We start from the raw sequence: 15,081 nt of genomic DNA, 5'->3' as shown, positions 1-15,081 counted from the left end.
TGCTTCTCCACCCCTATTTTCATTGCACATGGCCCATTCAGTGGGCTGTTCTGATCGTGCTGCTTCTCCTGCACACAGGAGGTAGCAACTTCCATTCTTAAAAATATATCGGACTTCCTGGGTGTTTTTTTGTGGTGTGAGGAAGGCCAGAGGGGTGGCAGGCGTGCGGGAGACAGACGACGTTGTGAGAGGGACCCTCAAAAATCCATGAGTGCCCAGCAACAAGTGTGCAATAAAATGCTCATCTGATGGAGCTCAATAACAAGGAAGTGCAGCTATGTCCATTGGACGAAGTAGCAATTATTTCTGAATAATGATGCTTAAATATTCCTTATGAATGTGATAAGAGAATGCACTATGGGTACTTATTTTAAAGTAGTCATTCCTATACATCAGAAGTGCAGAACCTCAGAACCAGGGACCAAATCTGGCCCTCCTGGGGTCTCAGTCAGGTCTTCCCTGATTTCCCAATTGGCTGTGCCATTTCCCACAACCGCTCATTTAGTGGTTTCCCGGCTTTTGTGTCACACCCCCCCCCCATTCTAAATGTTTGAAATGCCCCTCCTAAGGCTTATTTACTGACAGTAAGAACTTTAAGCTTAAATGTTCTTTTAATTTTGGCTCCATCTACCAAAGTTTCTCCAAACTGGAATTTAGCCCTCAGGCCGAAAGATATTCTGTGCCTCTGCTCTGCATACCTAGCCTGCAATTCTATGCATGCTTACTTGGGAGTAAGCCCAACTGAATTTCAGTGATGCTCATTTTTCAGTAAACGTCAGTTGGATTGGGTCTAAGATTTCAGAGTCCCAATCTCAGTGACCTTCTTTCTGTGTCCATTGTTTTAGTATGCTCCTGTATTCCCTTAATTCTTTATGATATGCTTTCCTGTTCTCTGCAGTGTTCTATGCTTACAAGATCATAACTTTCCTGGGACATCAGTAATCACCGATCGCCATTTGTACCTGAATAAAATGCACTGGAGTATAATAATGTAATGTCCAAAATTGTCCCCAATACAACTCCACATTGATTTTCAATTAGACTTTCTCTTTTGGGACTGAGAGTAGATTCAATTACTCTGTGCCTTCGTGAACACGTAAGAATCCACAAATCAGTAGGTAGCAGGAATTGGAGAAAATATTGTCAGCCTTGCAAAAATACCCAGAATGGATTTCAGTAACATCAGGAGACCTATTAAAATGGTTGTCAAAAGCTTCTTCAAAATGTGAAGCGTGCCTTTTTAGGAGTGGATGAATCCATTCTCCATTCATAGCTAAATGAACTTTAAACAGGGACTGTTCTAGTTAGAGAGAAGTCGCCAACAAACTTTAAATTAGATTATTCCATGCAAAGGAATATCCTGCCAGAGAGAAAACAAGTTGATCAAAAATGAGTCAGGGGAGTCCCCCATTCCCTCGTATGCCGGTCTCCTGCTAAATAACTCATCAACCTTCCATCTGAGATCTTGCTATTTCAAAGTTCACTAGCTTCCTTCAAGTAATCACCCCAGGAGAAAAACTGCCAATAATGGATAATTAAGTTGCATGGGGCTCTATTAAAACTTTACAAGACAATATTTTTGAGATCTGTAGTTGCAAATTAGCTGCAATGGGCATTGTTAAGGAGATATTGTTTGCATAAGTCATAAACAATAGGGGAATGTACATTAAGAGTATTCTCCAGTGACTGAAAATTGCAGCAAATTCATTTTGCTCAATTCCAAAATTAGAAATAGAGCCCAGAGCATTCATTAAGGAATGCAATAGCACATCAAGACAGAACTCCAGAGACCTGCTTTTCCGTTCTGGCATACAAGATTATTCACTTTTTTAAAAGTTGGTGCGAGAGAAAATCAAACATTTTAACAACTTTATAACGAACTGAATAATGTAGTGACTGCTTCGATACTCTGATGGTCAAACCTTATGAACTTCCGAACACCCAATTTTATGGTCTTGTTAATTAAAACCTTCCAGTGCATTATAAACACCACAAGCTTATATTGTTGCTAGTCTTTGGAGAAGCTGACATTTTCAAGCATGCCTCATTCAATAGAATTACAAAGTTATAGTATTGATATGGATCTTGTAATACTTGCTTATAAAGCCATAAAACAACTTAATCTTATTCTCCTGAATATATAATTGTCTGCAGCATTAGTCTATGGAGTTGAATTATTTCAAGTAAGAAGGCTAACCTTTAAGAATTCAAGTTAGAAAATCTCATCAGACATTTTGGAAATAATCACAGCCCTCAGCTTGGATATCATGATGACATCTAATTACAACTCCTAGAAATGTTATTTGAAGCCAGGTGCTCTGGAAATCTGAGGAACATTCATTAGCTGCGTAGCTTCTTGGGATATCTTTGTATATTACACTTTAAGTATATATCTAAGATGGTTTAAGTGTACAACAAAGCATGTACAGTTGGAGTCTTCAACATGGTGCCCATGGGTACTTCTTTTGATACCCATCTGTCTCCCTGTCCCTCCTGATTTTAAACTAGGGCATAATCTACACCAAGTAGGGTATTGCACTATGAAAGAGGTATATAAAAGGGACCCACACTACTGCTTTATAGCGGTATGGAAGTGCAATGACAGCTGTTGGGGCCCACTGAGCTCTATCACACCTACTTTCCCCCCCTGGTATGCACCCACAATTTTGACCTCCGTTTCATTAGTGGGGCAAGCGCTGGTCCCTTTCATGATTTTTGCTGTACTGGGGGACTCTCATTTCACTTGTTTGCTCTCCCACTATTGCGTTGGCCCCACCCTACCCCACCCTTTCTCCTTCCCCCTCCAGTTCATTGGTTCTTATTGGGTGATGGACATGGGCGCCTCCACTTGGGACTTGATTTATTTATACAGAGCATTCCCAACATCGGAGTGATCACAATGGTTAAAGTTTGGGGAGTTACAGACAGGACTTCCTTATGTCTCAGAAGTCCCCAAAGTGTTTGGGAAGCACTGCGGGGGAGGAGCAAGGAGGACTTTAACCCTCCTGACAGCACAGGGATAACTTTCTTCAACACCTCTTTGCTTAACATCAAGCCAGCTTCCAAACTTTCACACACTCTTTTCCCCATGCCTTGTTGGAAAAACATCCCCAAGGCTGCCGCCCACCCCTTCTACACAGTTTAAAGAGCTCAGTGTGTCCCCGTTTTCATGCTTCACAGCCCAGTTATTTTGTGTGTTTATGTGGGTGAATGGTTACAGGGGGGAAATTAAATAATTGTAAAACAACCAATGAAGGGATGTGATTCAAACTTGGCATTCCTAAATCCCTATGTAAGAGCTATCACTGTGCCAAGTTCCATCTCTTTATGTTTAAAAATGACAGAGATGTAAGCATTTTTGTTAATTCCTATAGGCGGGGTGGGGCTGGAGCAGCAAAAGTCCATTCAACCCACTGAGCACAATCCCCTTCATTCTACACAGCATGATGGAGAAGGAGAAATGCCCCGCCCTCCTCTTTCATCAGCAAGACCTCCCTTCAAAGCACCCCCCCCCAACAAAGGACATGGCGCAAGAATGGCAATACACGAGGGTGGAAGAGTACTTTAATCTCACATGGAGAAAATAAGGTGGACTTTCCCCGCTCTAGGAAAACACGAAAAATGGAGGGGAAGAGGCATGGTGACTGCAAAACAGCAAACCAGGCATGATGAGAGCGCAGTAAAATGCTGGTGTGATGGAGCCCATTGCCACATACCATATACCACTTTCATACAACAACAACAACAACAACAACAACAACAACAACAAGTTTTATTACCCTTACCCTCTTCTTCCTCTGGATTGAGTCAGGGAACAACATTGAATACAAAAATTCTATAAAATACATAAAACTGATTAAAACATATAAAACTAATACATTGACATATTAAAATATGACTATATCCTGCTTGGTGTGGCTCCTGGATGGAGTTGCACTCCCGCTGAAGGAGCAGGTTTGTAGCTTGGGGGTTCTCCTAGAACCATCTCTGTCACTTGAGGCTCAGGTGGCCTTGGTGGCATGGAGTGCCTTCTACCAACTTCAGTTGGTGGCCCAGCTATGCCCCTATCTGGACAGGGAAAAAATGGCTTCAGTTGTCTATGCTTTTGTAACCTGCAAGTTAGATTACTGCAATGCTCTCTATGTGGAGCTGCCTTTGAAAATGGTTCAGAAGCTGCAGCTTTTGCAAAATGCACTGGCCAGATTGGTAACAGGGACCAGAAGTTTCGAACATATAAGACTGACTCTGGCCTGCTTGCATTGGCTGCCTGTATGTTTCCGAGCCCGATTCAAGGTGCTGGTTTTAACCTATAAAGCCTTACATGGTTTGGGACCACAATACCTGATGGAATGCCTCTCCCGACATGAACCGACCCCTACACTATGCCCAACATTTCCTCCTCTGAGTCCTCCTCTGAGTGCCTACTCCGAGGGAATCTCTGAGAATGGCAACAAGGAACCTTTTCTGTGGCGGCCCCCCAATTATGGAATGATGTCCCCAATGAGGCCTGCCTGGTGCCAACATTGTTAGCTTTTCAGCACCAGGTCAAGACTTTTCCTTTCTCCCAGGCATTTAACAGCATATGTTAACAGCATGGCTCCAGAACTAGCTTTGGCCTGGCTGAGAGTTTAAAATTGTTTTAAATGTTAGCTGTTTTTATGTTTTTAAATTTTGTATATTGATTTTTAATGTTTAGTCTTTTAATCTTTGTAAACTGTCCAAAGAGCTTCGGCTATGGGGCGGTATATAAATGTAATAAATAATAATAATAATAATAATAATAATAATAATAATAATAATAATAATGTGTTTCAATCCACTATCCAACACCCTTAACAATAACACATACAGCATCAACATAAAACACCAAAACCAAGCAAAGCACAGAATCAATCACATGGATGATATCAAAATCTATGCCTCAACTCTGACACAGATAAAAGGCCTCCTGTGAATCACTGAAGAACTGAAGACAGATGCTACACATAGAAAGTGGGAAATGGAAAGAAGAAAGAGCAGAAACACTAAATAACTAAATACTAGATAACATGGAAGAAAATGAAACATACAAATACTTAGGATTCCAACAAAACACGAAAATCAATCACTAAAAACTCAACTAAGAATGCAGTATAAAACTCGCCTATCACAAATCCTAAAATTCAAACTCAACTCTAAAAACATTTTCAAAGCCATCAACACCTACGCAATACCCATCCTCACATACTCATTCAGAATCATACACTGGTCACACACTGAACTCGAAGATATAAACAGAATCAATCACACCAAACTCACAAAACACTGCATGCTCCATCCCAACTCATGCATTGAAAGAATAACAATCAGCAGGAAAGGAGGAGGAAGAGTTCTGCTGGACATTAACACAATCCATGCTAAATAGATAACATCACTCAGAGAATTCTTCCACACTAAAAACACCCCCATCCATAAAGCCTTAGTAAAAGCAGATAAAAACTGCAATCCACTTAACCTAGCACTACAAAACGAAGACCAAACACAACCACTCTCACTCACAGAGAAAAAAGAAAAAAGGGCACAAAAAGCACTCCATGGGAAGCATTACAACATAATACAGAACACACAAATAAACAAAGAACAGTTGTACGAATGGCTCAGGAAGGGTGAGCTATTTCCAGAAACAGAAGGATTCCTATTAGTTATACAGGATAAAGTTATAGCAACCAAGAACTACCAAAAATATATATCATAAAAGATAACAATGTAAAAACAGACCTATGCAGGAAATGTCATCAGTTCCAAGAAACAATAGACCATGTAACAGGAGGATGTAAAATTCTGGCAGGAATGAACCATACGGACAGACACAAAACAGCTGCAAAAATAATTCACCAACAACTGGCCATCAAATTCAACCTTATCAAACAACCTACACCATACTATACATACCCAAAACAATCTTGGAAAATGCAGATCATAAAATATACTGGGACAGAACAATTCATACTGACAAAACAATATCCTGCAACTGACCAGACATAATGGTCATAGACAAAAAAGAAAAAAACACATACCTTGACATAGTGGTACCGAATGACAAAAATGTTGTTGGAAAAGAAGAGGAAAAGAGAAAAAAATATACACCACTGACCATGGAAGTCAAAGATCTATGGCAACAGGAAAAGGTCACAATTATTCCATTAGTCACATCAAGAAACTATATAGAAAACCTTCAGAAACTGGGCCTACCAAAATACATTCACACCACCATCCAGAAAGCAGTCATAATTAAAACATGCTTAATTGTCAGGAAATTCCTGAATCTGTAAAAGACAGCATGACTTGGCAAAGCCCGTCATGTCCATCTAGAAAAACCGCCATGAGCAAGAAAGAGATATAATAATAATCCGCTTTCATACCACTTTTGTAATGCAATATCCTGCTTGGTGTAGATTAGGCCTAAGAAGCTGGTCTGCAAAGCAAAATATTGCCATCCAGCACCACCTTTATTTGGACTCAAAGGATTGTTTTATGTTTTGGAGCTAAGACCCCACCTACTTACGTTCTTGGGCAAGTTACTTTTCTTTTGGTCACACCACTTTGCCTTCTGGGAAATGAATATTTTGTGATTGGACATGTTCACAATGGCAACCATTTTATGCATGGGCAAGCTCACCCCCATGGCAGCCATTTTGTGAGAGTACCCATGACACTCTCAAAATTCCAAATGTGCCCACTGACCCAAAAACATTGGGGACCCCTGATGTAAGGTGTGGCTGTGATAAATACATATTTGTAAACATGCAGCTCCACAGTGAATGCAGGTGTATAATAAAATAACATGTGGAATAGCCCATTGTTCTGGGCTGTCCAATTTCTATCTTGTTTTCTACCTACTCTGTTTCTGTTTTTCCCCACCCCCACTAATGGCTACCAAGAATTCAGGATATTTGTCTCAAAAGGAGGATGCAATTCAAGTGAAACAATGGAAAAATGCTGACTGACTTTAAATGCTGCCAGGATTTCATCATATATATTCACCAGTCAAGTAAACTTCATTCTATTTTTGCTGTTTTTCTTAAAAGCAATAAACCATTTACCGTATCATCTTATATATTTCTACTCAGAAGTAAATCCCATTGAATTCAATGGAACTTACTTCCAAATAAGTGTGTGTAGGATTGCATCTTTAATTGCCTGTTCTTTGAATATGTCCCTGAGATGCTTCTCTGAATACAAAATGTCCCCCAGGTCTTAGACTGATAGATAAATACAGCTCCCTGAATTAATCTATAGGATTCTGAGAAGAAGCAATGCTGTCGTTCATTGTGAAATACAACAATTGCAGGTAGGAGCCCATCTATTTTCTTAACAGCATTTTATATTCTGAAATTGATACATCCTATCATCCTGTTTATAGAACTCTAGACTCATCCTTACTAGGGGCCATCAGGAATGGAATAGACAAATTCAACAGTTATGCTTCGTCCATTTGTGAAAGCCGGTAAGTATTTCTGTACTGCTAAGTGTGAATTCATGCATGTTTGCTCATCATTCAATAAATCCAAGATCGTGGTAACCTGCAAGTGTGAAAAATCCACCACCAGTGCCACAGGCAGAAATTTCACATCATCTGACATTATCCCCAAAAGAATGTGTTTCAATGGAAACTGTTTACTGTGAGAAATAGATGGAGTGATATACATAAATGCAATCACTCTTCATACTTTACTTGAGAGCAGATATGAAATATTGTTGTGAGTTTGTCCATCTAATAGCTGTGAATGGGTTTATCACTATGGGGTTGCCCAGAGTGCTGCCTGATTGAAGTGAGGGTTTGAACCCATATCTCCCAGGTCTTGAGCCAACACACTAAGGCCTTAGCTAGACCTAAGGTTTATCCCGGGATCGTCCCGGAGTCATCCCTGTTCATGTAAATAACACACAGGATATCCTGGGAGCAGGCAGGGATGATCCCTCCATTTTCCTGGGATAACCCTTAGGTGTAGAAAGGGCCCTGGTTTCTCCTCTATACTGATCAACCTGGAACTTGACCCCGGGATAAACCTTAGGTCTAGCTAAGGTCTAAATGGGGTACATACCCTTGAGGGAGGAGGCACATACACAACTTTATCTTATGCTCTACTTCTTTATTTAAAAATAAACCAAAAGACACCACAAGTTTCTTGTGCTTTTTCTAAACCTGGTAGTACTTCTTGAAGATGTTCTTACTACTCAGAAGTGAAGAACATGTAAGACTATAGACGATGCTCTTCTATCCTTATCCAGATCAGTCAGCTGAAATGTCTCTGGATCTGTCGGCATGGAAGTACTAACACAAGGGAGAATAAGATGTCTTCCAGCCTCCAGCTATTTCAATACAGAATCCATTTTTAATATCTAGAATAGGCAGAGTATACATTTCTTGCAAATAACAACAACAGCTATAGAGGGGGAAAGTATACAGGTACAATACGGGTGTCTGTATTGTTTCTTCTCCACAGTTACCAGTATTTTCTGAGGGGTGATTTGCATTGGAGAGTCTATGATCCTGTTCAGATGACACACTAAGCCACGGTGTTTAAACATTTTGAGCTAAACATTATGGCTTAGTGTGTTGTGTGAACCATGACTTAGCATGTGGTGTGAACCATTCCTAACCATGGTGGCTATGTAACTATGGTTTAAATATGCTCACTAACCATTTGCTGCAAAAGGGTTAACGGCTTAATAATGACTTAGTGTGTTGTTTGAACAGGCCCAGTGTGTGTGTGTGTGTGTGTGTGTTTATAACGAGTTAAAACTTCCTCGTCCACTCCATGCCTCGATCCAGCTTGCTCTTCCCCTCCAAGTGCTTTTATGAAAAGAGGACAGAGTTCTGATCATGGATCTCCACGTTGTTTGGCCCTGAGGGAGAGTATTGCTTCACCTAGCCTAGGGCTTTGTGCGCTGTGACTGGCAGTGGCTCTCTAGTATCTCAAGAAAAGGAAACGGATGTGTATGTGCAGAGGAGGCCGCCTGATTCTTACACTTCCTGATGCTTTTAGAGTCAGGCCCATTGCAATGCATGGGACTAAAGTTAGTCATGACTAATTTAAAACCCATGGGTTTCACTGGGCCTATTCTAAGTATGCATGATGGTGCAGATGTCCATATTCTCCATTTTAGAAGAAATTTCCTAACAATACTCTCCATCAACCCAGACTGATATTGATTTGAAATATCATTTGTTTTATTTTTATATTATTTTCTATAGGCCACATAATAATTCACTTTTTAGTAGTGTTCTCGACATACAGAATCAGAATGGATACTCTGGGATAGGGTCCCCTCGTCTGACCTTCTGCTCTGAAGCTTGGGTGTGTTCTGTGTTTAAAAACCCTCCTCCTTACGATGCCATAGCTTAGTGCCAGAGCATCATGTTATGCGCAGTAGGTCACAGGTTCAGTCCCCGGCGTGTCCAGTATAAAAGGATTGCATGTGCTGGGAAAGTCCCCTTCTGTTTCTCCCCATCCCCTTGAATTGTATAAGAGAACTGCAAGGGTCTCTCAAACCTCCTTACAACAGGGTATGCCTGAAATGTTACAGACCAACTCACAGTTGTTGTGGACTAGTCTTCCCAAAGTCGGTGCCTGGGACTACAATATGGGAGTCATAAGATATGTTGGACTACAGCTCAGCTCCCACTATCTCCCTGCCAGCCCATTCATTATGATGACTGGGGATAGTGGGAGTTGTAGGCCAACACAACTGGATGGCACCAGAGTGGAGGATGCTGATGTAGACAGCACTGGGGGAGTCAGACCAAGGGAATTCAGACTTCAGGTTTGTAGGATCTGCTTTATTTTTTATGGCAACCCTAATATCCACCAACTGGACCTAGGTGCAAAATAGTGGCTCAGGCGGGCACTCATATGTTAAGAATTAAGGAACCCAGTGCTTCTCAGCACATGCTCAGTCTAGGAATTTGTGATCAGGAACAGAACCAAGCTCTTTTCTGTGCATTTGCTTGTTTGTTTAAGGCATTCATATACCTTCATAACCTTTATCCCAGGGCGCATTACAATGCAAATGAAAACAGCAACAAGAAGATATACAATGAAACAATGAAAATCAATAAATGGCCCAATTAAAATTTATTTATTTATTTATTTATTTTATTAAATTTATATACTGCCCCATAGCCGAATTAAAAGAATACATCAGCTTACATTTGCAAATCTCCTGGATCAGGTTGAAGGTGTTTAAACACTGACTTGCTTATCTGGCTTATAGATAAAATAATATTTTTCTGCACCCTCTTATATACTTACAACAATGTCAGTTCTTTGAATATTGGTCCTTATGTAGCCAAAACAGCATCATTCACACACAAAGAGGTCTCATCCAGTGGAGTCTCAACTAGTGGCTCTGATGTTAGCAGGGTGGTGAATCTGCTCCGGGTTTCAGTCAGAAACCCGGAGCAGATTCACCACACCATTGACACCAGAGATACCAGTCTCCACTGCAAATGTATGAAAAACCAAGAAGAAGAAGAAGAAGAAGAAGAAGAAGAAGAAGAAGAAGAAGAAGAAGAAGAAGAAGAAGAAGAAGAAGAAGAAGAAGAAGAAGAAGAAGAAGAAGAAGAGCTATGCCTGTTCAGTGGCCATGAAAAGCTAGCTGCTGGGTGGTTTGGTGATGAAAATTAGGAATGGGGAGGAGGAACACAAAGGAGTGACTGGAATGAGGTTCTACTTGTTACTTTTATTTAGATTATATAGGGATGTTGGATGGGATCCAAACTATTGCTTAGTTGTCAGCTTGAGATACTGAGCTTTGTCACACCAGCATTATACTGTGCAATCACTGCGAATTGCGTGCAAAGGACTCCGAAGTTTTCCATCTTATAATCTGCTTTTATTGTGAAGTACTCTGAAGTTTTCCCGTTTATAATCTGATTTGACTGTGAAGTACTCCCATTCATTCTGATTTAATTGTGCTATAAAGCCAAAAGACCCGACCTATTTTGCTACTAGTTTTGGACCGAATCATTGTTTTCTGAGCAGCCACTGGGGACGCAGGAGCAGGATTTGATACTCTTAAACTTCAAATTAAACAAATGCTTACATCTGCCTAAATTCTAAAGATAAAGACATCAAAATTGGCAAAGTAATAGATATTAAGGAGAGCTTTAAGCATAGCAAATTTGAATCAGATTGGATCATCCATTGATTTTTAATTATTTTTTTACATTTCCTCCCTTAAACCCTTTTCCTGGTATGCAACGGATCTTAGGAGTGCTGCCGCCCAGGGTGTGATTTAGCTAGCAACAACAACAACAGCTTAGCATTGTAGGGGATAATTCGAGGGAAACAGGTATGTGGGATGAAGCTAACTGATAGAATTCTGGACTTCCTTTTCTTCAAACAACTGATTTCCATCTCATATCATCAGCTGCTTCAAACTCGACCCAAAGTCAGAGGCAGCTTGCTATAAAAGTGTGTTGTGTGTGTATTGGAGGGTGGCGTAATGCTAATTGAGAAAAAAACAGGTTCTGAAGTGAACTTGGGCTCACAAAGTACTTGTGTAAAGCTCTTTGGATCTCAGACGTTATTACATTTTATATAAACTCTTTTGATCCTCTGTGAGAAAATGTAGGGTTAACCTGCACACAAGCTGTAAGGAGCTGTATGAATGTTTTATTTGGGATAAACAAAATAATTTCTCATGAAAATGTCCAAATCGATGTTCTGTCTGAAGAATGGTAATAAATATAAATTCCAGCTACGAAAGCTTAGCTTTGATTTAGTAGAAATTACATTTTTATGAGAAAATATGCACCCCGTAGGACGCAAGGAAAAACTACGAAACAAGATCAGCTTATATGCAATGTAAGGGTAAAGAAGGAAAGACGAAGCCTTAGTGTACTGTGGCGCATGGAAATTATTTATGAGGTAAGAGATATTTTTAAAAATTAATCTTGCTTCAAGGATGTGGGAACTAAATAAGTTATCTTGCTATATGGTTGGCAGGAAAAATAAGTTGGTAAAATAAGAGTTTTGTGTGCGTGTCCAGCATCAAAAGAGAAATTTGTCCACAAATGACTTATTTCATGGAAACTAGTGCCCCAGGAATGATTAAAAATGGCCTCCATGAGCTTTATTGAAAATGAAGTTATATTTTCCAGCATCTTGAGATGCATTCTCTCTCTGTAGCTCCACGAGGAGGCCATTTTTAACAAATGAAAGTCTGTGAGCACTAACTGTAAACATCCAGCACCTGTAAAGAGTTGCAGCAACTGTTATCATCAAGGGAGCAAAAATGCATCCACAGCAATTGAGTAGAAATAGAATAAACCCTTTTGTTTTTCTCAGCCAAAGTCTGTGACTTACTAGATTGAGAAAGTTCCTGTGTAAAAGCCATGCCTTCCTTACTAGAATTTTTAGTTCAGCCTTCCCCGACCTGATGCCTTTTGGACTACAATTCCCATCATCTTTGGCCAGCATGGCTGAGGAAGAGCAGTACACGAACTCTTCCCAAGTCAAAGTGCACAGAAGATGACATCAAAATACCAAAAGCAGAAAATCCCACAAATACCTCTTCCTCGCTCTGGCAGTAAAAATACAACAATAATAGACTAAACAAATAGTCTATAATCACCCAAAATCAGCTATGTGAGGCAACTTTCCCTAATAACAGGGCTGGCCCTGGTGGCATAATCCAAATAATGGATATTCAAGAACATCGATGCTGTTTAATTGCAAAAGATCAGTATAAATATAATATGTATGTTCTCTCTGTGTCTGTTGTGTGTTTTTAAATTTTGCATATTGTATTTAATGTTTTTAATCTTTGTAAACCACCCAGAGAGCTTCAGCTATGGGGTGGTATAAAAACAACAACAACAACAACAATAATAATAATATGGTGCTTTTCAATGAGTAACTATGTTGTAGAAATGAACATTATCTGCAGGACAAGGAACTTAAGTGTGGTTTATACTTTTCATTCAAATAGGATTTTGCAGCTGTGAGAAGTTCTTTCGCTTCTATATAACAGTACACAGGTTCAATAATGCAGCTCATTTTGGAGCTCTGACAAAATGAATCACCAGTGTTCCAAAATATTATTATTATTAATTATTATTATTATTATTATTAATAATAATAATAATAATAATAATTTATTTTTATCCCGCCTTTTGCCCAATACTGGGCCTCAAGGCGGCAGGGATAATAATACAAAATACACTGCAGGGATCAGCTGCAGATAATATGTAATTTTTTGGTATTCAAGAAATAATGGGGGAAATGCAGCAGAACCAGGTAGAACAAATAAACAGAAATGATCTTTATAAGTTATATGAACATGTGGGCTACATGAGGGACTGAGATAATGTTGACATTTTTGCTGATAACCCAATAGCACAGTTTTACAGTAAATAATATGCACATCAGCACATCTACTTCCTCTAAGCCCTACTTTTCACTGCCTCCCCTGCATTTACCTTGGCTTCTGTTTCTGTCATCCAGTTGACTGGCTGCTAGGAGACTGGGTTATATGCTTTTGATGAATTAACTGTGGGGTTAACTTTATAGCAAAGTGCAACTTGGATTTCACTTGATTTGAAGACTTCAGTGCCAGTTTTGGCTTCTTTGATTAAATAGCAAACTCTTTGACTCTGTATCTCAAGTCTTTTCTACATATTCATTATTGTTCTGCGTTTGAAGAGTTCTTCCTTTCCTTTTTTTTTGAAACAGACCCAAGTAAATGGAAAACCAAACCTTCATAGAGGAATTTGTCTTTATGGGTTTTTCAAACCACCCTGACCACTACATTCTCTTCTTTTTAGTATTTTTAGCCATCTACTCAATAACTCTAGTAGGAAACACTCTGATCCTAACCCTGATTAGAACTGATCTGACTCTTCACACCCCTATGTACTATTTTCTCAGCATCTTGTCATTTCTGGACATTTGTTATACCTCTGCCACAGTCCCCCTTATGCTGGCTAACTTCTTTCGGTCAAGGAAAACAATCTCATATGCAGGATGTGTTGCCCAGCTGTTCTTCCTCATCACTTGTGCAGGAACAGAATGTGTACTGTTGGCAGTCATGGCATACGACCGATATGTGGCTATCTGTAGCCCCTTGCATTACTCTAGCATCATGAGCAAAAGGGCTTGCGTGAAGATGGCAGCATTCTCCTGGTTGTGTGGTGTGACAAACTCGCTGGTGCACACCCTCCTCACATTGTCCTTAACCATTTGCAAGTCCCATGAGCTCAACCACTTCTTCTGTGATGTCCCCTTGCTTCTGAAGCTCTCTTGTTCAGACACTTCCATCAATGAAGCTGTGCTCCATCTAGCCAGTGCCTTGATAGGACTCAGCCCCTGCCTCTTCACTCTGGTCTCCTACATCCACATTATCAGCACCATCCTGAAGATCAACTCCTCCAAGGGCAGAGCTAAGGCTTTTTCCACCTGTGCTTCACACCTGACTGTGGTCGTGATATTCTATGGTACTGCCAATTTCAATTATAACAGGCCCAGTTCAGGGTACTCCCTGGATTTAGATACTTTGGTTTCTTCTCTGTACTGCATTGTAACACCCATGTTAAATCCAATTATCTATAGTCTAAGAAATAAAGAGGTAAAGGCTGGCCTGATGAGAATGACCACGAAGTATTTTTCCTCTTCAGCTAGGCCAGCCTTACCCAACCTGATGACCTCCAAAAGTTTTAGACTATAATTCTCATCATTCCTGACCATTGGCCATGCTAGCTGGGGCTGATGAGAGATGTAGTCCAAAACATCTGCAGGGCATCAGGTTGGGAGAGGCTGGCCTGGGATCTGAGGAGGACAAAAAGAGGCAATGACAATAACCAATGTGAATTTTTCTACACGAGACATTTATTGTGTACTCAGCTCATGGTTGTTTACATGTTCTTTAGACAACATCATAAACCTCCAGTTTTGCTTCTGTTTTTTAATAGCACTTTCCTGAGTTATTTTTAGAGTGGAGAAAATGAAATTATTTTTGAAAGTGAAAGTACTACTTGTGTATATTTGCACTATTCCACTATAGCACAGTGCCATCTAGAGGTTATGTGGTAGAAAA

The 15,081-nt window shown here is 40.0% G+C and overlaps 1 protein-coding gene across 1 annotated transcript; it reads left to right on the top strand.

Annotated features, from left to right (window-relative positions):
• The first annotated feature begins 13,731 nt into the window (after window positions 1–13,731).
• LOC134399617 (olfactory receptor 5V1-like) lies at window positions 13,732–14,712 on the top strand. Its single transcript, XM_063127701.1, has one exon. The coding sequence runs from the start codon at window positions 13,732–13,734 to the stop codon at window positions 14,710–14,712; it is 981 nt and encodes a 326-aa protein (XP_062983771.1).
• Window positions 14,713–15,081: the final 369 nt, after the last annotated feature.

This window comes from Elgaria multicarinata, chromosome 5, assembly GCF_023053635.1.
Source record: "Elgaria multicarinata webbii isolate HBS135686 ecotype San Diego chromosome 5, rElgMul1.1.pri, whole genome shotgun sequence".
Classification (NCBI taxonomy): domain Eukaryota; kingdom Metazoa; phylum Chordata; class Lepidosauria; order Squamata; family Anguidae; genus Elgaria; species Elgaria multicarinata.
The sequence above is the reverse complement of the archived record's forward strand: the minus strand, read 5'-3'. Positions and strand labels throughout refer to the sequence as shown.

Excerpts from the sequence above, each read along its gene's own strand:
- LOC134399617 (XM_063127701.1), top strand. The coding sequence starts at position 13,732 with ATGGAAAACCAAACCTTCATAGAGGAATTTGTCTTTATGGGTTTTTCA.